The 22,684-nt window shown below is 45.1% G+C and overlaps 1 protein-coding gene across 1 annotated transcript in view; it reads right to left on the reverse strand.

The window, feature by feature from the left end:
• Window positions 1-22,684, reverse strand: part of MYLIP (myosin regulatory light chain interacting protein) — a 35,662-nt gene that overhangs the window by 3,027 nt on the left and 9,951 nt on the right. Inside the window, exons 3-6 of the mRNA XM_063451700.1 lie at window positions 6,422-6,607; window positions 2,868-3,065; window positions 1,826-1,990; window positions 1,081-1,501 (exon numbers count right to left, since the gene is read on the reverse strand). Of these exons, the coding sequence (XP_063307770.1) occupies window positions 1,081-1,501; window positions 1,826-1,990; window positions 2,868-3,065; window positions 6,422-6,607 (970 nt within the window). The remainder of the gene's footprint in view (window positions 1-1,080; window positions 1,502-1,825; window positions 1,991-2,867; window positions 3,066-6,421; window positions 6,608-22,684) is intronic.

The following is a 22,684-nucleotide window of genomic DNA, read 5'->3' on the forward strand; positions in this document are numbered from 1 at the left end:
CTATTGCTGTTTTTAGCCTTTATCTGGATTTAATAAATATTTACTTACCTGACACCTGGGTCACAAGAGCATGTATTAAGGATCCCACGTAACCAAAGGGCTGATGCTCCCTGGGCGAGAGAGCTAGGAGTGGGGCTTTTACCACTCCCTATTTGTGAGTTGCATTTTTACTAAGGGTATTGGTTTTAAATTAATTTTAAGTACTTTATTGCACTAGGAGTGCGTACTCTCTTTTTTGTCTCTTTCCCTACAGATATCCCGTGTATATTCTAGCAGGTTATAAGTATATACACATGTGTGTTATATGGGATAACACTATTGGTATTGCTGATACAGTTTAAAAATACTTTGACACATTTGTGGTGTCTCCACATATTTTTGCGCACCAGCACTTTTCTGTCTTGTAATTATTTGGGTACCTTATTACCAAGGTTCATTGCAGGTGCTGCATACTAAATTTTATCCATATTATTTTCTTTTGCGCCTATTTATCTGTTTTGTATATTTTTTAAATTGGCTTAGAGTGTCACATGACCCATCTAAGCCAGTCAGCAACCCCTCTGCTCAGCAACAGTATCTGCTTCCTGGATCCAAATTTTATTAAACGGATATAATAGCGGAAAGGAAGGATCGTTCGCCACGGGAGAGACAACTTCAGGGTTAAAAACTGGTTGTGAATGGTTTAATCCCCAAGATAAGAAGTGCCTGGAACCTCTTTGCACCATAACAACCTAATTTCTATTAAGTGGTTATGGTGCCCGGAGCGTTCCTTCAAGTCAGAAGTGTCAAGCTGCTGAAACACGTGTAATTGGACTATAACTTATAATTCTCTGTCGGGCAATGGCCTTCAGAGGATTGTGGGAGTTCTAGCCCAAATGTTTAAGTCCATTACACAGTTTAACTCCTACATATTAAAGAATAAAGATGTTGTGGGTGTTTATTTGGCTTTTGTTTGGGGAATTCATAGTGAGTTTCAAGTAAATTTTATGTATCATATACCAAAATAGACAGACTGTTTTCCAATTCAACTGGAAAAAGAGCATAACCATGATGAACCGGTGGGTTCATGAGTCCACCTACCTGCAACTGGGAGGCACATCTTTCACAGCACACCATGTGCCCACAGGGGCAGAAGGCAGAATTGATTTCTTCTTCACAACAAAGCATGCAGAGCATGGCCTCTTTCAGCTTTCGCAGCTTTTCCTGCAGAGCCTTGGTTTGCTGGCAGCTGAGGTTCTCACAGCTGTTGCAGTTCAAAGTACTTTCAGAGTTTTTGAGAGGGGAACTTGGCTCACTGTGGTCACTTCTAGGAACCATATCAACAATGCCGGCATTGTACAGGGCCCTCCTTGCATGGTCATAAACTTCCTTGGATGTCCTTTTGATGTCAAACACATATTTCTTACCAACATTGATGTTATCGTTTAGGAATAAAGACGCTAAATGGCCTTTCAAGTCTCTGCTGTATTGCATCATAACTGCATTGGTAACGGTGTCACACCTATAGAAGAAAGACACATTTTTGCTAGTGATGGTTCAGAAGAATTGGACTACGGTCGTTAATCTGTCAGTCAAGTTTAAATTAGAGGCAAGTCATTAAAGTGTCACGGAACTGTAATAATAATCTAAAGCACGTATATTAAAGGAACACTATAGACAGACTGGAGCAGGCATAGGCAACCTTCAGCACTCCAGATGTTTTGGACTACACCTCCCATGATGCTCTGCCAGCAATATGGGTTTAAGAGAATTATGGCGGATGTAGCCCACAACATCTGGAGTGCCAAAGGTTGCCTATGCCTGGAGGATCAGCAGTCATACTAACCTGTAAAATGCATGAGTTTCTGTAATTGCTCTATAAAGTCCGCTGGCAGCTCTGGTGCTGATTACTTTGAACAGAAGGACTAAACTATTGCCCGACTCCTTGGTGATCGTCAGATATACATTCTTTCCCGATTGGGTTGCCATCTGAATAACAGGATAGGTAATCCTAAAGGACAAAAAAGTAATTACATTTTGTAATGTATTTGTAGATTATTTCACGGGATGCCTACAGGACTCTAGAAAAGGTTAAAAGGGCATTTCGTGCTTGAATATACTCCTTTTTTTCCCCATTTACCAAGTAAGTTTGATTTTCAAGAACAGAACATGCCATTAAAGTTCAGACAGAATTCATCTGACCAGATGTGGAAGAACAATGCAGATATATCCGTTTTGGCATGGTCTTCATATCAAGAAATCGGTTTTACTTAACGGGTTAGTCTACGTACCAAAAGAACAAAAAAGCAGCATTCATTTTGCAATAATACAAGCACCCTGAACTAATTTTTGAAGCCATCAATTAGGAAGAGCATAAACCTTCTGACCAGCAAGTGTCAATTTTGTCCATCTGATGCATGTAATGCAAGCACACAAAAGGAAGACTCTTTGTCCTGCTCAGAGTGGGGGTGGACAACAACTACACTATACATTTATACATACAAGGGCAGTAAAGACCAAACAGATGGCAAGCTTTTTTATTATGAAAAAATAATAAGCTGAACTAAATTGTGTACATACATTTGTGTTTTTTGGGTTTGTGAACACGCTTACATTTTTTATTAGTCAATTCTTTTGTTTTTTGATAGCCATATTAGATCTGTCCTATCCATACAATACAAAAGCCAAGTCGGTATGGCTATGTGACTATTTAAAAAGGGGGAAATTACTGTAACATTCTGTGCATTGAACTCTGCAACATTAACGTACAACAGTTACAAACTGGGAAACTGAATGGGATTAGCTTGTCGAGCTTGTGTAGCTCTGAAATTGGTTTCCTTTTATTCTAAACAAAACATTTTTATACACTTGAATTACATAGTATGTACCTATTAATAGGACTAAAATCCTCCTTGCAGATTGATACTCCTTCTGGTCCTATGCCAACTACAAGTTTCTGCCCTTCAGCATCTCGCACAGAATGCCACTCAACGCCATAGTTTTCCAGTGTAGACACAATTTGCAGGACTCTATATTCACCCGAAGCTTGACACAATCCTTCCAAACTTTTATGTTTTTCAATAATACTGTAATTAAATATTTCACACCATTAGAAAGAAAAATAAAAATCATAAATATTTAAAAAAAATAAAAATAAAGATCTTGCTAAATTTCAAATTGTGGAGAGTTTTTATAAAATTTGCTTGTAATTCAACAATTAAAGAATATGTAAAAGCATTGTACATTTATAAAACACGGTGAATGTCTAAAGCGGCACTGTCGCAATCTGGGGACTGTGCATAGTCTGTAAAGACTCCGAATGGTGATATCGCCGCTGGGGGTCCAGTGGCCATAGGGGCAAGAAAAGGTGAGATTTATTTAGCTGACCCTGTCCCTGGCTGGCACTGCTCTTTTCTTCTGGCTGGTCCTTTTCTGCCTTGGCGCTTCAGCACCAGGAGCCAACATCACTACTGTATTCTTGCGCAACAGCATTGAGGTCTATGGAGGATTTTACGTCCATAGTTAGAACTAATATCACTGCAGCCATCACTGGTGATAGCTGGGAGATTGACTTTTTAGACAGCGGTAGCTTCTCCCAGAGCCTATAGGTGTCAGGTAGTGGTCCCTACTTTGTCTCAGTGGAATTCCAACATAGTCAGTATGAGCATTTTATACATAAATATTTTATCTTTATGATGTACTTATTTTTCAGGGTGAGATGACAGTGTGGCTTTCAAAGGGACACTATAGTCACCAGAACAACAACAGCTCTGGTGAGTATACTCATTCCCTTCAGGCTTTTTGCAGTAAACAAGGTCCTTTCAGAGAAAATGCAATCTTCTCATTACAGCCTAAGGAAACCTCCACTGGCCACTACTCAGATGGCTGCTAGAGGTGTTTCCTGGGGCAGTGCTGCAGTGTGCCGCACTGCCATTCAGTGTCTCCACCATCTGCATTGAGACACTGAACTTTCCTTGTAGAGATGCATTGATTCAATGCAGTTCTATGAGGAGATGCTGATTGACCAGGGCTGTGTTTGGCTTGTACTGGCTCTGTCAGATTTGCCTCCTTGACAATCTCAACCAATCCCATCCTATGTGAGAGCATTGTGATGGGCTCTGAATAACACTTCTGATTATGTCAGCCAAGCAGGCAGATCAGGGGCAGAGCAAGCCGCAGCATACTCGGGAAAAAATAAAAGTAATATTTTGCTATATTTAGGAGGGCAAGGGGGCTAGATGGTGTTTTAACACTGTTGGGTCAGGAATAGGTGTGTTTCTGACCTTATGGTATTACTTTAAGCTTGCCATTTTGATTTGCAAACGGCACTTATATGCTACATATGATGAAAGTCTACAAAACAGGAGTATTCAGATTAACATATAAACATGAAAAGCAAAACAAGAGGCAAAATATTACATTCAAAAAGAGTTCCAGGGAGCACTCCAAATATATCCTGTATTTTGTAATTTTGTCCCACATTTCTATTTGCAACACTTCTACAGAAGGGCATTTGTAAAATGAATCACTGGGTCATTTTGCTACAATGGTTTATTGTATTCCATGGTCAAAAAAAATAAAAAAATTGAAAATGTATATACACACACATACAATATTATAAATAATATCAATAATTAGTTAACAATTGCTCTTCTAATACAAACGTAGGCATGGCTTGCATCCAACAAGCAAAATAAAAATGGATACAAAATGACTACATCTGCTGGACAGAAGACAAGTTGGGAATACATAAACTGCATGCATTTTGCTTTAAATGACACAACGGACTATACATCGCTACTATTTTTGTAATTTTCGTTCCAGTCTTTCAATGAATTTTTTGTCAAATCTGAGCGGTCTGAAATAAAAGGAAGACTCTTAGCCCAGCATGTTTACAGTCCATCACTGCCATCTAAGGCCTCAGTTTAATAGTGGTAAAAATGCTTTTCCAAATATTGTCAAAGCTTGGGATAAACTTTAAAAAAGATGAAAAATATTTTAGTATATTGCCATTTAAATTGAGGCTAGATAAATATGTATGTGAAGTTTCTAACAGCAGCGGAGGGGGTCAGGCTTTCATGCTTGAAAGCAGTTTGAAAAACTCTAGAAAAAAAAAAAAAAAAAAAAAAAAAAATCACATGCCAATATATCTATATCGCTCTATAACATTACTTATGCTTTGTGGAAAATATGGTAATGAGGGAGATGTGTGTATTGGCCAACTCTTCCAAACCCTTAAAACTGGATTATGTGCAGAGATTAATTGCCTTGTTATTCCAGATTCCCTCAGTGTTTTAATACAATTAAGTAACTTCATGTTAAGTAATATGCAATGAAATTACGTTGAAAGAAACGAAAGCACGGGCGGAATGGGTTATCTGGGCATGGCTGTTATGACACTTATCGAGCTTGATAGGGAGTTAGGGAGGAATTATTTCTACTCCACAGCTCCAAATTTAGAAGGCCTATTTAAAGAAATGGGACATTATTATTGGATTATGTAAAGATGACCTGAACAATCTGTCCACAGCTCACTGTTGTACCGGATGCGATCTTACCACACCTGTATTTAGGGTGATTACATAACAAACAACTCTGCATGAACTTCCAAAATGAAACACCTCCATCATGGCAAGGAATCTAGAAATCGGATGCAAATTGTTTAACAACAAATAAAATAATGCGTGTCCTAAAATGTGACTTCCTTCCCCCCCCCCCCCTCTTTCATTTAAGTATTGTGAAACCATTGGGTCTGCTAATAAAACAACAGGGGGTTTATTCATTGTACAATCAGTTGTAACAAACCAAAAACTGATAGGGGGTAAGGAGGGCAGAAATCGAATGAGAAGAAAAAGAAATAAAATTACAAACATTAACTGGCATATAGTTCCAAAATGTGGCTGTATACAGGTTTGCTTTTTTTTTAGGTTTGACAAGTGTAGGGAAAATACCAAGACAAAGTCGTCCCTAACTTTATCTCAGAAGATCTTTTGACTGGGTTGAAATTTCAGTAAAGTAAATGCTCATTTTGCAAGAGAAGGTGACAGCTGCTTATAAAGTAAAATGGTACACGAGTACAGTTATTCTAATAAATAAATACTGTCCGTGTACATACACACTCTAAAAATTTTAACAACTGCAAAATGTGCTTTCAATTCACACAAACCACTAGATTTCTCATCAAAATAGGAATTGTGAGGGGTATTTTTTTCTTTTTCTTAAGAGTTGGGGGGGGGGGGGGGGAGAGACAGATCGAGAGCTTTTCTTTTTACATTTCTGGTAAATACAAGGCAAAAGGTTTACTCATGTTACAAAAAAAAAGAAAATTAATTGCAGCATCACATCATTTTCTGATTTTCTTACAAATAATATATGTATCAATTTTAATTCACAAATGTGCATGTGAAAAGGAGGACATGGCATTTACAAATTAAACCCCTACCTTTCTAATGTAGCTGCTCCAAATTCCTTTGTGCAAAGGCACTGGTAGTTGTAGCTGGCGGTGTTGGGATTATAATCTCCACATTCCAACTGGGCCAACAGGGCACTCAGTTCCACTGTCTGCTCTGTGGAGCACTGCATTTGGCCAGCCAGGAGATCCTCCTTTATGTGCAAGAAAAACATGTGTCTGCAAAGGAAACAAAAAACCCATACAATGATAAATACAATTTAAACACTTTTTCCTGGCACTATATTTTCCCTTTAATGACAAACGGTTTTAAAACACAGAAGCAGAAGTTTCCTCTATTTTTTTTTTTTTTTTTTTTAAGATTTATCAAGAGAGCCCTTGTTTTATTCTGATGTCTTACGTGGGAGCCATTTCGTTCTAGCCAGCATAAAAATGCAATGTGTGAAGCAAAGATTTCGATTTTAACACATTCCTCAGTTGGATCTTTTGGAAAGGAACACAAACTGCAAGGTTTTAGACAGCTGGGTTAAGGTGACAGGATGTCTATAGTGTCCCTTTAAAGATCATTTATTTTTGCAGTTCGAAAGTTATTCCTTCCCTTGAGGTTTATGGGACACCTGTTGAGGGTAGGATTTTTCCTTTTTTTTTTTTTTTTTTAATTTGTTTAACCCCTTAAGGACCAAACTTCTGGAATAAAAGGGAATCATGACATGTCACACATGTCATGTGTCCTTAAGGGGTTAAAGCGGCACTGTCATGCCGAACTTACCTTTCCTCAATCTCTTCCTCTTCTCCCCCTCTCTCGGGATCTGTTATTCTTTTCTTCCTGTCTTCTTTAGTTTTCTTTAAAATCATAAGACAAAGTAGGGACTCTGTCTTATGGAGGATTCCTCCGCTTGACCAGCTCTGACCAGCGGAGGAGCAAAGTGTGCTTCATTTCCGCTAGTCAGAGCAATTTTCCCATGATCCCTAGATTTCCTCCCAGTTCCCACAATGCTTCCTGTCAGTATTGCCGAACGTCCTGTCACTTAGACAGAACGCCGGCAAAACTGCCGAATTGCATCCTAACAGAATGGGCACTGTTTCTCCATTGGTGTTAGGATGCAATTCGGTACTTTGTTCGGATCGGAATTTCATTCTAATGAATGACACTCCGATCCTATTCATTGCCGTGTCTGCATCTTGCAGCCGCTTAGTAGATAACTCCCTAATTCCCACGGTATCAGGGAGCTATCTACTAAAAGGCTGAAAGACCTAAACTGGTCTTTCAGCCACATTTACTAACACTAAGTAAAAATGACTTGGTATTAGTAAATAATATGCCCCTACTCGCTATACTGCGAGTAGGGGCATGTATAGTAAGCAGTGAGCAGCCTCAGAATCATTACAAAATCAGTCATGCATAGTATATAAAATGATCTTTTGGGATTGGCTTGGCTGTTTATATATATATATATAAATAAATATATATAAATAAATAAAATAAATAAACTCTCCAATCCAATGTCCCACACTCAATTTGCCGGTCTTGTGCTTGCCTCGGTGCTGCCTCAGCCGTCAATGTATACAATAAGAAAGGAGTGCACTCGGAAGGACTTCTTAAGAAAATTTAATCGGTTTATTCACAAACGTGTAAACGATCAAGTCGACGTTTCAGTCCCCGTAGGACTTTTATCAAGACCTTGATAAAAGTCCTACAGGGACTGAAACGTCGACTTGATCGTTTACATGTTTGTGAATAAACCGATGAATTTTTCTTAAGATGTCCTTCCGAGTGCAAAATATAAATATATAAATATATATATATATATATATATATATATATATATATACACACACACACACACACACACATTTTTTTTTTGTGAATATACAGAAACGATCAATTCTTAAAATCCAAGTAAAAACAATGACCCTATACACTGCATGCCAAAGATTCAATCATGTCTACTCAGTTGCAATCTCACCACTAAGGTATTAATGCAATTCATTTCCCGATAATACACAGTATTTTTAAACATGCCAAACCTCACTGAAGCTCATTTGGCAAAAGTACCATGGTCTGAATACAGAGTATATTTCTTATACATCATTGTTGTTTGCATTGAGGAATTTGAAGAAATAAAAAATTTAAAGTCTATGTGTCAATGTTTTAAACCTATATGGTTAGAGATTTGTAATAAGATTGGTTTGCATTAAGGGGGGCGTGGCTTGCCGTGCATGGAGTGGGTCGCATATCGCCGGAGCTCCGCGAACCCGGACCACAAAGCCCCTTATCTATGCCACATTTCACCTCTAAAAATGGGGAAAACTAAGCGCCAGGGCACCCCAGGACCATCGGGCTCGAGTCCAGTGAGGAAAAACGCCGGACCGCTGGATGATTTTCTAGCATACCCGGACGGCCCCCGAGCCGCGAGACACGCGGACAAGATGGCGGCCACGCCACCGGACTTGGACAGTACTGCAGGCCCGGGGTCGGGCCCGGCGGGGGGCGACCAGCTAACACACATTACTGCTGAACTAGCGTCCATATCTGCCAACATGCTCTCCAAGGGCGACAAACTGCGCTTGTGGCGGAGCTGAGGGCGGCGATCAGGGAAGAGATCCAAGAGGTACGTAGGGACCTCACTGCCCTGGAGGAAAGAGTCACGGAGCTGGAGGGGGAGAATATCAGGGCCATCCAACACTCCCAATCCGCTGACCACGCCACTGCTAGACAGGGCTCGGTTCTGCTCGAGCTTCGCAGACAGGTGGAGGACCTGGACAACAGGGGACGGCGTAATAACATAAGAATCAGAGGCCTGCCGGAGGTTGAGCATGAAAACCTAGGCACGACCCTTACGCAGCTTTTCACCCATATTCTGGGAGAAGATGCCCCAGAAGATTACCAGATAGAACGAGCCCACAGGGCCCTTCGTCCCCCCAGGAGAGATGGCCTCCCACGTGACGTTATCTGCTGCCTACTGTCCTTCCAGCTTAAAGACGCCATCATGAGAGCAGCACGCGCTCAGACCATCACCTTCCAAGATGCCGCTGTTTCGCTCTACCAGGACCTGTCTACCCTCACCCTGGACGCAAGAAGGGCGCTGCGGCCACTCACGCATATCCTCCAGGAGAAACGTATACCCTACAAATGGGTTTCCCCTTCAGCCTCCAGGCCAAGCGGGGGAACACGTGGTGCTCCCTGAGGTGGCCCAACGACAATACCCAGCTTCCTGAGATCGATGGACCTGCCACCTGTCAACGTTCGCAATTGGATACTGGACCATCCTCCGCCACGCCCGGACCACCCTGAGGTTCCAGAGCCGCTCCGCAACCGAGCACGTAACGACACGCAACCTATCCGCTGGGGAGGCCCTAATGGGCCCGAAGAATAATTGAACCCGTTTTGATCCCGACCCCGGTGTCACCTGGCCCTCCAGAACTGCCCCCGTATGATGTTGTGCCTATCTGAAAGCATCGACGACAGCTAAGTACACACACTGAACCTCATGTGGGGGGCATAGTTATTACCCTCTCCACGCAGGCCATGGGGACCCGGGCCGACATTTTGGGGACACTCCAGATATGGGGGGGGGGCTCTCTTTCACACACCGTTTATTGCTTTTGGGTGGGGAGCGGGAGTAGGCCCCCACTATTTTGTATCGGGACTGCCCACCGGCGGATTTTTTCCCGACCAGGGGACTGGGGTACTCTGCCTCTTTCTGACATCCGACTCCACCAGGGTCGGAGATCGGGACGCTACCCAGTTTTCAGCCCAGAACCGCCCGACTGCCCACGCCGAATGGCGAGACTCCCCTTAATTTTACAGGACTCCCTGGAACCGTTAGCTGCTTCAACGGCTAGAATTGGGGGGGTCCAGTGTCAGGTTGGGGTGGGGCGCTGGATGGGAGGGGGGAATTGGGAGATTCTGGTTATGAGTGTTATATTGCAAGCCAACTGCACTGTAGCCCGTTATGTAAGATACTAGTAAATTCGCCCCCCTTACAACCCACTGTATGCATGTCTTAGCCTGTATAACCACCATACACCCCACCCTTCTGAAGTTGCCATTTTCCCGGATCTGGCACGTCCCCTTGCTGTTGATGGAGCGGCCGCCCGCTCCTTAGTTGGGGGGGGGGGGAGGGGGGCTTGCGGGGAGTTTCGAATGGGCCTGGGAGTTGCACGCTGCACGGGGCGTTGCATATAAGATAGGTGAGCAGCCTGCACCGCCCACGCCCTGTCAGACACAGTACGATCCCAGGATAGCCGTTATACCGGTTGCGCCCCGTAATGCCGCAGTTCTCAATGACCACGGGTACTGGCGGACCTCCCTTTTGCCCAGTAGCTAAGACATGGGGAACTGTGAGCATAAGGGGAACTTTGCTAAGGTTTATTTACTGTTAAATCTGAATAATGTTGCCTGTACTGTATGCTCTCCGCAAAATTGTTCTCCCTTTATCAGAATGTGTGCAATTTCCCTGCCCGCGCACCCCCCCCTCCCCCCCCCCCCCCCCTGTTTCGCCCCGACCGACTGCAGTCACCCCAAGTTCCGGATACTGAGACAATTATTGGAACCCCGCCCTCCCAGCCACGCTTGGGATACCCAGGAGACGTCCCCCCCCCCATGGAAACCAGCCTGACGAGACTGGGCGCCCCCCCGGCTCCGACTCCCGCCGTACCACGGCTTAGTCCCCTGTTCCGCCCCACGCCAGCCCGCACGGAACGCCCAACGTCTGATGATTCCGTAGCCCCTCAATAAGACCGTTGACTTCACATATATTGTTTATTCTATTCGTCCTGATTCGCACGACCCCTGAGTGTTGCTGTCCGCCCCTATGTGGTCCGGGGGAACGTGACACCCGGTACCACCTGACGGACCACATACACGTGACTTCCTAGTCCCCCAGCAACGGACCCACCTGTATATTAGGTCACCCATACCTGACCTAGGGCCACGGTTGCCTATAACCCCTGACTCAACCCCTGACCCGACCCCTATCTACTCCCCCCCGTATCGCCTTTCCTTCCTCTACCCCCCTCCCCCCCCACGCGTTCTGTGCCCGAACTCAGCCATGGCATCGAGCTATCTGCCCTCGCCTTTGCTCCTACGAACGCATAATGTTCGAGGCCTTAACTCTCCCGAAAAGAGGAGACACTTACTACGCTCCCTCTGGGCACAAAGGACCTCTGTGGCATTTATTCAAGAAACACACTTACAAGGTAAAGATGCCCCCCTGATTAGCGATAAACGATTCCCCCTAGGCTACTACGCCAATCACCCCGAAGCCAAACGAGCGGGGGTCGCCATTCTCTTCTCCCACAGTACCCCTTTTGTCAGCTCCGCCTCGCAGGCAGACCCCCTGGGCAGGTACATATTTGTCAAGGGTGAAATCGCCGACCATAGGTACACTTTCGCCACGGTGTACTGCCCTAACAAGGGTCAACACCGGTTCTTAACAAAAACCCTTGCACTATTAGAGACATTCCGGGAGGGAACACTGGTCCTGGCGGGCGATCTCAACATTCCTCTGGACCCGCGGATGGACTCATCCGCGGGCACCAGCACCATCCCCTCACATTGTATACGCCAGGCCAAACAATCCTTAGCTAGATCAGGCCTGATAGATTGCTGGAGGGTGGCACACCCCGAAGACAGGGATTACACATGCTACTCAGCGGCCCACACCAGATACAGCAGGATAGACTATATATTCCTTGCACAGGAATACCTCCCCTTCCTGATAGACGCCTCCATTGGCATACAGCACGACTCGGACCACGCACCGGTCCAGGTTACAATCAAATCTCCGCTCTTTAAACCCAGTGAACGCCACTGGAGACTTAATGAAAATATCCTGTCTGACAATGATATCACCACACAAGTAGCCCAGACACTGACCCAATACTTTGAGGAAAATACCACACCAGATGTCGCCCCCCTCACTATATGGGAGGCACATAAATGTGTAATACGGGGACATTTGATCAGGCTATGCACTCAACGGAAGAGGGAACACGGCGCCAAAACCCAAGCTCTGATACGTGAGATTTCCACCCTAGAGACGCGACATAAACTTGACCAAACGGACGACACTTATCGACACCTCACGGACACACGTAGACAACTCAAGGACCTCCTATCCCAGAACCTATTACACACCATTCGCAAGTCCAACAGACACTTTTATGAGTTCTCTGACAAATGTGGTAGGACACTGGCACGCACACTGAAACAGAGACAGAGACTGCATCACATACACCAAATCAAAGGACGGGACGGGACAATGAAAAGGACCCCGACAGATATCCTGCAGACTTTCAGGCTCTTCTACGAAGAGCTTTACAATTTGGATACCACCGACCGAAGTACTGACGCGCGCCAACATCGGCGCAAAATAGATGACTTCCTCACGGACCATATAGGCCGCACGCTCCCGGAAGACCTGGCTGAGGAATTGGAACAACCGCTCACGGTAGAGGAACTAGCTACTGCACTCAAAAGTTCCAAAACCCATAGGGCTCCAGGCCCGGACGGACTGCCCACTTCGTACCTGCGCAGGTTTAGGGACATACTGCTCCCATGCCTGGTGCAAGGTTTCAACTCTCTGCTAGAAGAAGGTCGGTTCCCAACTGATGCCCTACGCGCCACCGTAACGGTCATACCGAAGGAAGGAAAAGACCCCGCGGAATGCGGGAGCTACAGACCGATCTCTCTCCTCAACGCCGACCTCAAACTTTTCGCCAAAACCATAGCCATGAGGCTCTCCCGTGTGCTCCCCACCCTGGTCCACCCGGACCAGGTGGGATTCCTTCCGGGGCGTGAGGCGCGTGATAACACCACCCGAGCCCTACACATGATCCACTCTGCCCGGTCGACGAAGAGGAACCTAATCCTGGTCTCCACAGACGCGGAAAAGGCGTTCGACCGGGTAGACTGGATGTACCTTGAAGCCACCCTCCGCCACATGCAATTCGGCCCTCATATCCGCTCATGGATCCTCTCCCTATATACGAACCCCACGGCCCGCATTCGGGTTAACGGCGCTCTGTCTGCCCCCTTTGCCATCCGGAACGGAACCAGACAGGGGTGCCCTCTGTCCCCCCTCCTGTTTGCCCTCACTCTAGAACCCTTCCTGGAGGCGGTCAGACAGGACGGGGGAATTAGTGGGTACAGACTCCACAACGTAGAACACAAAGTGGCCGCCTATGCGGACGATATGCTATTTTTTCTAGATAACCCCACAATCTCTTTTCCCAACCTGCTCCGAGCCTTTAGGACCTTTGGCGGTATATCCAACCTGAAACTTAACTTGAGCAAGTCGGAAGCCCTGCCGATATCTCTCACGGCACAGAAGGTCGCGCACTTAAAATCGCAATTCCACTTCTCCTGGTGTGACTCCAAACTTAAATACCTTGGCGTCTGGCTGCCCAATGACCTGTCACTCCTATACCGACTAAACTTTTTACCCATACTCGCGACAGTACAGTCAGACCTCCAACGTTGGAGGAACCTCTACGTTTCCTGGTTCGGCCGCATCAACGTGGTGAAAATGAACGTGCTGCCACGTCTCCTGTATCTGTTCCAGGCCGTCCCTATCACTATCCCCAGAGCATACTTCCAATCTCTGAACACAGCCATTCGGCAGTTCGTATGGAACGGGAAGGCGAGCAGGGTCAGCAGGGCGCTATTGGAGCGCCCCAAAAGCAAAGGGGGCGCGGGCCTCCCATCCCTTCAAGGATACTACCACGCGACACACCTACTAAGAGTGATAGACTGGCATGCCCACCCCACGGTTAAACTGTGGGTCCCCATGGAACATGGGCAGGCAAGGGGAGCGCTCCCTTCCCGATTATGGCTCAGCTCCCTCGCGCTTTCCTCACTGCAAACAGGCAATCCCTTGATTGACGCTACACTACGGGTCTGGTGCTCGTTGAGGTATACACGTCAACTCACCTCTACTGACAGCCCCCTCACACCTATTACACACAATCCGGGTGTGGGAGGTGGTCTCACGCCAGCGGACCTACACTCATTTCCCGACCCCGACTGGCTTAGCTTCCGACAGCTCCTGCAGGGACAGCAACTTAGACTCCTCACGGACCTCATGGGTGATAAGGTACCCACTGGACTGGATCACTTCCACTATGCTCAAATACGGGCTTACTATAAGACATTCCCAAACAAACAGTGCCTACACAGACCCCCCACGCAGTTCGAATCCCTATGCATCTCTCGAACCCACCCAGACAAGGGAATCTCAATGCTGTATGCGACGCTTTTACACAACGAACACCAGACACACCCCAGATATGTGACAAAGTGGGAAGAAGAGACAGGGACTACTCTAACAGCTCAGGAATGGGACAAGATCTTTATACTGACGCACAAAACCTCCATCAGCTCCAAAGTTCAGGAGACAGGCTATAAGATTCTCACGCGCTGGTACAGGACCCCTGATGTTGCTCACCGCATAGACCCTGGGATCCCTAATGAATGCTGGCGTTGCGGAGGGCCAGACGGCTCCTTCCTCCACATATGGTGGAATTGCCCTGATATTGTCCCTTACTGGACACGGATCAGAGAAGCTATCCGCCTTATAACAGATATCACCCTACCCCTCCACCCCCTCACTATGCTCCTACACCATACTGACATGTCTATCTCTGCCTACAAAAAATCCTTGCTTAGACACCTACTGACTGCAGCCATAGCGCTCATACCTACCATGTGGAGACAAAAGGGCGCGCCCACCTTCCAGCGGTGGCTAGACAGGGTTGGGGAGATACACCACATGGAATCACTCACGGCAGCCCTGCAAGGCAGATTAGAGAAATGTGACCACATCTGGATGCCATGGCTGTGGTACCTTATGATGGACGGGACCGGAACCCGTGGATCCCCCCCCTCCCCCCCCCCCCTCCCCATCCCTTCCTCCTCCCACACCCTCCCCACTTACCTGCGATGAAACATAGGCTAACCGATACCCAAGCCCTGCCCCGCTTAGACTGCCTGTCACCCATATCTCGACCTCGGATATAGGGTCGATGACACCCCCCGACCTTGACTGTACCGAATCCAACCCCGACGAATGCCCGACACTACGGACCCTGTATGACCTGGACCCCTAGACTATAGATCCAGACGATCCCTACCTACACTCACCAGACCGCCCCGCAGACACTCCACGACCAGGTGTGGCGAACCGTCCTTTGAAACTGGGGACCCCACCTTTCCTTTACGTGACATGTTCCAGGCCGATACACCGGTAGCCCCAGTCACTGACAGCCGCAGAAACTGGAAACTCAACTACCACTATGGTCAATCTGAGAAACCCCACAGGTGGTCCCCACCTGGTTTCACTGTTTTGGGCTATATAACCTCACACAGCCCACCCGCGTTAGCCCCCTATGTTTCCTGAAACTACACGTACCCTACGCCCCGTTTCTGTTACCCTCATGCGAGGCACAACTCATAATCAGGAGTGGGTCTCCACATGCCCAACGGGCTAGAGGAGTCCCTTCACTCCCCCCCATAGCACGATACAGGACACGCTCTATGGCCAGCGGGTATGGATGATCATGAACACCTGAATGTTTTCTAGCCAATGATTGTGCTTAGACTGTGTCTCCTTATTACGTGACTCACCAATGCAGTTGTAACTACACTTGTGGTATATGTTGATACCGTTACCATCACACATGCTACTGTCTACGTCTGGGAGTCTTCCCCAGTACGCCCTATTGGTTCGAGGCATCCTAAGTCTCCCCCACGCAGCACGGTACAGACCTCACGATGGTGTCAACCGCTGGTTACAAATATATATACGTGCATGTCTACCAGTTGCTTAGTTTGGTTACTCTTAGGCACCCTATTTATGTCTTTGTTGTGATTTAATCTTGCCGTGTCATTACCACTTATGCCACTCATTTATGTTACGTTTTTATGTTATTGATGATGAGTACGAGCTATAGCCTGTCCTTGTCGCTCGTTATGTGTAAATTGAAAATTGAAAATAAAAGATTGTCAAAAAAAAAAAAAAAAGATTGGTTTGCATTAAATGAATGGCCCCCCAAATTAAAGATGCTATTTAGCTGTTGAATAATTCAGACGTTTCTTAAAGTTTGTCAGCGAACACAGAAACTGAATCTGCACCAACGGGTATCAGATTTTTACTGTATTCAACAAAACAAATAAAAAAAAATAAAAAAAATTAGAAACTTTATTCCATCATAAAGAAGGATATTCAACAATGGTCTGAAAAGCTGGAGTCAAAGATTCACAGAAAGGTCTTGTGTTTCGGGCGTACATGGTTTATTCAAATTTATTTATGAGCATACATAGCATATTTATGTTGGGTGCGTGAAGGAGCAGCAGAATGCCCCCATTTTCTCAGCTATTCATCAAGATACCAAAAAGAAATAAAAGAAACCCACAAATAATAAAATATCTACACCCCTCCCTCTACACCCCTCCCTACACACCCCTCCCTACACACCCCTCCCTACACACCCCTCCCTACACACCCCTCCCTACACACCCCTCCCTACACACCCCTCCCTACACACCCCTCCCTACACACCCCTCCCTACACACCCCTCCCTACACACCCCTCCCTACACACCCCTCCCTACACACCCCTCCCTACACACCCCTCCCTACACACCCCTCCCTACACACCCCTCCCTACACACCCCTCCCTACACACCCCTCCCTACACACCCCTCCCTACACACCCCTCCCTACACACCCCTCCCTACACACCCCTCCCTACACACCCCTCCCTACACACCCCTCCCTACACACCCCTCCCTACACACCCCTCCCTACACACCCCTCCCTACACACCCCTCCCTACACACCCCTCCCTACACACCCCTCCCTACACACCCCTCCCTACACACCCCTCCCTACACACCCCTCCCTACACACCCCTCCCTACACACCCCTCCCTACACACCCCTCCCTACACACCCCTCCCTACACACACACACACACACACACACACACACACACACACACACACACACACACACACACACACACACACACACACACACACACACACACACACACACACACACACACACACACACACACACACACACACACACACGGTAAGTACAGCTCTGCCAGCCCCCCTCTCTCCCCCACTGAACTGCCAATGCCACTGGACCACCAGGGAAGGAGCCCCCCTCCCTGGCCAGCTAGCAAGCAGGGAGGGGGGGATGAAAAAAAAAAAAGATAATTAAAAAAAATAATAATAATTAAATAATAAATAATAATAAAAAAAATAAATATAAAAAAATAAAAAAAAAATAATAATAAATCAAATGCCCACCCCCACCAACACATACACAAACACACACTGCATCACACACACACTGCACTCATTATATACACACTGAAAATAAATATTCAATTAATATATACACACACACACACACACACTGCACTCATCCGCACACACACACTGCACTCATCCGCACACACACACTGCACTCATCCGCACACTGCACTCATCCGCACTCATACGCACACACTGTAAATAAATATTCAATTAATATAATTTTTTGAGGATCTAATTTTATTTAGAAATTTACCAGTAGCTGCTGCATTTCCCACCCTAGTCTTATACTCGAGTCAATACGTTTTCCCAGTTTTTTGGGGTAAAATTAGGGGCCTCGGCTTATACTCGAGTATATATATATATATATATATATATATATATATATATATATATATATATATATATATATATATATACACACACATACATATACATATATATACACACACACACACACACACATATATATATATACACACACATATATATATATATATATATATATACACACACATATATATACACACACACACACACATACACACCGTTCAGTGCACAACAGATAACTTCTGTCTTCATTTGTAGGCTTGTTCATAATACACATACATAAAATAGTTCTATGCAAGAAGAAAGATCTACAAAATGAATACACAATGCTAATATATCAGGATTGAAACAAGCACATGTCCAGTTACAAACAGAGTTTGAGGGAATCACAAAATACCCCACCCGGATTTATAACCCTTTGCCATACACTAGGTTACCGTTACTTTCATTTTTAATGTGAAAATAAAGAGAAAAAAAATGCAGATCTAGTCTGCACAGACAGACAATCTTGGTTCCACATTCTGTGGTTTATTATCGCCCTAAAGGAAGATGTTTCATCAGAAGAACCTTTAAATCAGAGGACAATTTTGAGAAAAATAGATGTATAGATTACACACACACACAAGACGACAAACCATGAAATCACAAGTGTTTAAAACCAAACAAAAAAATAAATAAGAGTAGTGGTACACAGCAGAGAATGAATTGCTGGATGCAAAATAGATTTGGATTTGTCTAATCTTGAAATTCTCCTTTTTAAAAGTTCCAGAAAATAGTCTAAAATGGCACAGACTTTAGATCAATAGGTTATTGGTCCTGAAAAGGTTATGGGTTAACAAGTGATTTGGCTGAGCGCAAGGTCCTGAAAATGGTCGTAAAACTTACAATTTGATGCGATTTTCTTTGTAAAATTGCTCATCTTTAGACTTTACTCATTCTGAGAAAATCCATTGAAAGCTCATCGGATTACATGCTGTCAGCAATTTAGAGGCCATCTGTAACAAGCAATGTGTCTATAGATATACAGTTGTGTAGGTGTCTCCCATGTCTCAGACTCTGTGGGAAAGCAACAACAGAATCTGGACGACAATATTCTTAAAAAAAAAAAAAAAAAAAAAAAAAAGAAATTATATATATATATATATATATATATATATATATATATATATATATATATATAAATAAATAATTTTTTTGTTTTAAGTCAAAGGAGTAGAAAAGTCACAAGACTGTTAAAATACATTAATGGAATATAAAAAAGTGTTACTAACTAGACTCATTTTTCACAATTCTGAGTAGAAAAATGGAGGCAAAAATAGCCATGTTTGGGCTAAGGCCGAGTTAGAGAATTGTTTTAGATGAGCCATTTTTGCCTCAATTTTTCTATTGGTATTTAATTTGGAGTTTAGCTAATAACCCAGAAAGAATTTACCCCTAAGTGTTTGCAATGCTAAGATACGATAAAATCTACATGTGCTGCCTTGATTATAGTGCTGTAAGTCATCTGGCAATGTCAACAATAAGTTAACCATAAACAAAGTGTTTCACACTTACCGGTCAGGTGCCCATTGCCCTTCAGACAATCTGCATTATCAAACCAACTCATACCAAGCTGAGACACGATTTATTGGCTGTGTGAGAGAGCTTACTTTGCTTTTCCCCATGACCATGTCCTGTTTAAAACAGCCTAGTGCCCCCCCATGTGTTTGCCTGTTGTTCCATCCTCCACTAGGCAATGCATACCATACAATTGCACGGCAAAAATCTTTCATTCCGGTAGATTGGTTACCAGATTTTGGCCCTCATAGTTCTACTTGCTACTAGTCTGACATTGCACACAACCAACTATGTCTTAACAACATGCCTTCCTACATTCACATATATGGATGCAGGAAAAGGGGTGAGAGAGTGTCATAATGTATTGTGCCAATGACGACATGCGCATCACTGGTGACTTAAATAGGTAAGCATTTTTCTCGAACTCTCTGGAATTAAATTCTCGTAGCTCCCCTTTAGCCATATGACCTTCCTTCCAAGTAGTCCCCTTATTTTCTTGCTAAAGTGCTTTGTGTGTGAAGAGTGTGTCCTCAAAATACTAACAGAAAGTGGCACTTTTATAACTGAACCGGGATATGCAGGGGGGTGTTCGTCAACTGAATTGTGAAGAATTGAGAATTACAAGTTGAAGGTCACAAAAGCAGAATTAGAAAAGCATCAGAGTCAGAGAATATCCCTATATAAGCAAGGAAAATGGTCGTGGATCATATTTTATATTTCTTCTCCAACGGTTTTCTTTTACTTCCTACCCCAACAGCTACTGCATTAGGAACAGAGTTGCACTCAGTTCTTGCCCTTTCTGTGCGCGCACACACACCGCATGACATTGAATGGTCAATTGCTGCTTCTTGTAGAGAAGCATTGGATTCAGCTATTTATTTTTACGATTTTTACGATAAGTATTTGATTGGCAGAACATGTTAAATGGTGCACAGGCATCAAACATTATGCTCATGTAGCTAATGAAGACTTTCACTGAATGAAAGAGGTCATTATTATAATGCAAGAGTCAGAAGTTTAGGCGCTGGATTTAAGGTAAGTTTTAATATAAAAATTGTTGGGGCCAATGAAACTAAATTAAGATACCCAACAGAAGAAATGTTAAAATAAAATCTACTATAAAGAGTTTCCCTTCTACAAAAAAACAAAAACAAAAAAACAAAAAACACATTTATGGCTAGCACAATGAAGCGACAAACAAGCTCTTTAAAAATGACACCAAGTCATGTACACATTTAGTGATGTCCCGAACTGTTCGCCGGCGAAAAGTTCCTGGCGAACATAGCTTGTTCGCGTTCGCTACGGATGGCGAACACATGCGCTGTTCGTTCCGCCCCCTATTTGTCATCATTGAGTAAACTTTGACCCTGGCCTGTACCTCACAGTCAGCAGACACATTCCAGCCATTCAGCAGCAGACCCTCCCAACTCTTGGACAGCATCCATTTTACATTCATTGTGAAGCTGCATTCTTAGTGAGAGTAGGGGGGAGTGTAGCTGCTGCTGATTTGATAGGGAAATTGATAGCTAGGCTAGTGTATTCAGTGTCCACTACAGTCCTGAAGGACTCATCTGATCTCTGATGTAAGAACAGCACCCCAAAAAGCCCTTTTTTATGGCTAGAACATCAGTCTGCTTTTTATTTTTTATTGTTTTCTGTGTAATGTAATTGCCTGCCAGCCAGCCTGTGTGTCAGGCTCACAGCATAAACTGTGCCCACTTGCCCAGTGCCACCACTCACTCACTGGTGTCACAATAGCTTGCATTTAACAAAAAATTAACTTTTTGGACTGTAATATAATAGCAGTCAGTTTCCTTCACGAGTGTGCGTATCAGGGCCTGCCAGGGAACAGTGTCACACCAGTGCCACTCATCTCTGTTGTCACAGTAGCTTGCACGTATAGTAGCACTAATTGAAAAAAATAAAATGACAGGCAGAGGCAGGCCACCCCGCAGGGGCCATCGTGGCTCTGTGATTCCCTTTAGCCCTAGAATAATGCCCAGTGTTCAGAGGCCACGTATCCTGAACTCGAAAAGTTCTGAGGACGTAGTCTACCGGCCAACACGGGAGGAGGGAGGAGGTCGTCGCAAGGAGCTAGTGGCACAGTCAGACAGCATGCATCGGCACCCGGGGTCAGCCAGCCAGCACGCCAATCAACGCATGCTGTTGCCACCACCAGAATGCAGTCATTGCAGAGCTCAGCAGTGTGGCATTTTTTTGTGTGTCTGCCTCTGACAACAGCGATGCCATTTGCAACCTGTGCCAAAAGAAACTGAGTCGTGAGAGGTCCAACACCCACCTAGGTACAACTGCTTTGCGAAGGCACATGATCGCACATCACAAACGCCTATGGGATCAACACACAAGCAGCACACAAACTCAAAGCCGCCATCCTCCTCCTGGTCCAGCATCTTCAGCCACGTTAACCACTGCTGTCCTCCTTGCCCCCTCTCAACCATCTGCCACTCCGTCTCCCGCCTTGAGCAGTTCCTGCTCATCTGCCCACAGTCAGGTGTCTGTCAAGGACATGTTTGAGCGTAAGAAGCCAATGTCACAAAGTCACCCCCTTGCCCGGCGTCTGACAGCTGGCTTGTCTGAACTCTTAGCCCGCCAGCTTTTACCATACAAGCTGGTGGAGTCTGAGGCGTTCAAAAAATTTGTAGCTATTGGGACACCGCAGTGGAAGGTACCCGTCCGAAATTTCTTTGCACAAAAGGCAATCCCCAACCTGTACTCTATTGTGCAAAAGGAAGGAATAGCATGTCTGGCTCACAGTGTTGGGGCAAGGGTCCATCTGACCACTGATACCTGGTCAGGGCAGGTATATCACCTACACTGCGCATTGGGTAAACCTGCTGACGGCTGCCTAGCATGGAATGCGTGGCTCTGCAGAGGAGTTGGTGACAACGCCACGACTTGCAGGCAGGCCTGCTGCCACCTCCTCTACTCCTCCTACTCTATCCACTTCCATAACCTCCTCGGCTGAGTCCTCATCTACTGCTGCGTCTTGCTCCACATCAACGGCACCCCCCCAGCTCCCCAGGTACTGTTCCACATCCCGGATACGGCAGTGTCACGCCGT

Source organism: Pelobates fuscus, chromosome 4, assembly GCF_036172605.1.
Source record: "Pelobates fuscus isolate aPelFus1 chromosome 4, aPelFus1.pri, whole genome shotgun sequence".
Classification (NCBI taxonomy): Eukaryota; Metazoa; Chordata; class Amphibia; order Anura; family Pelobatidae; genus Pelobates; species Pelobates fuscus.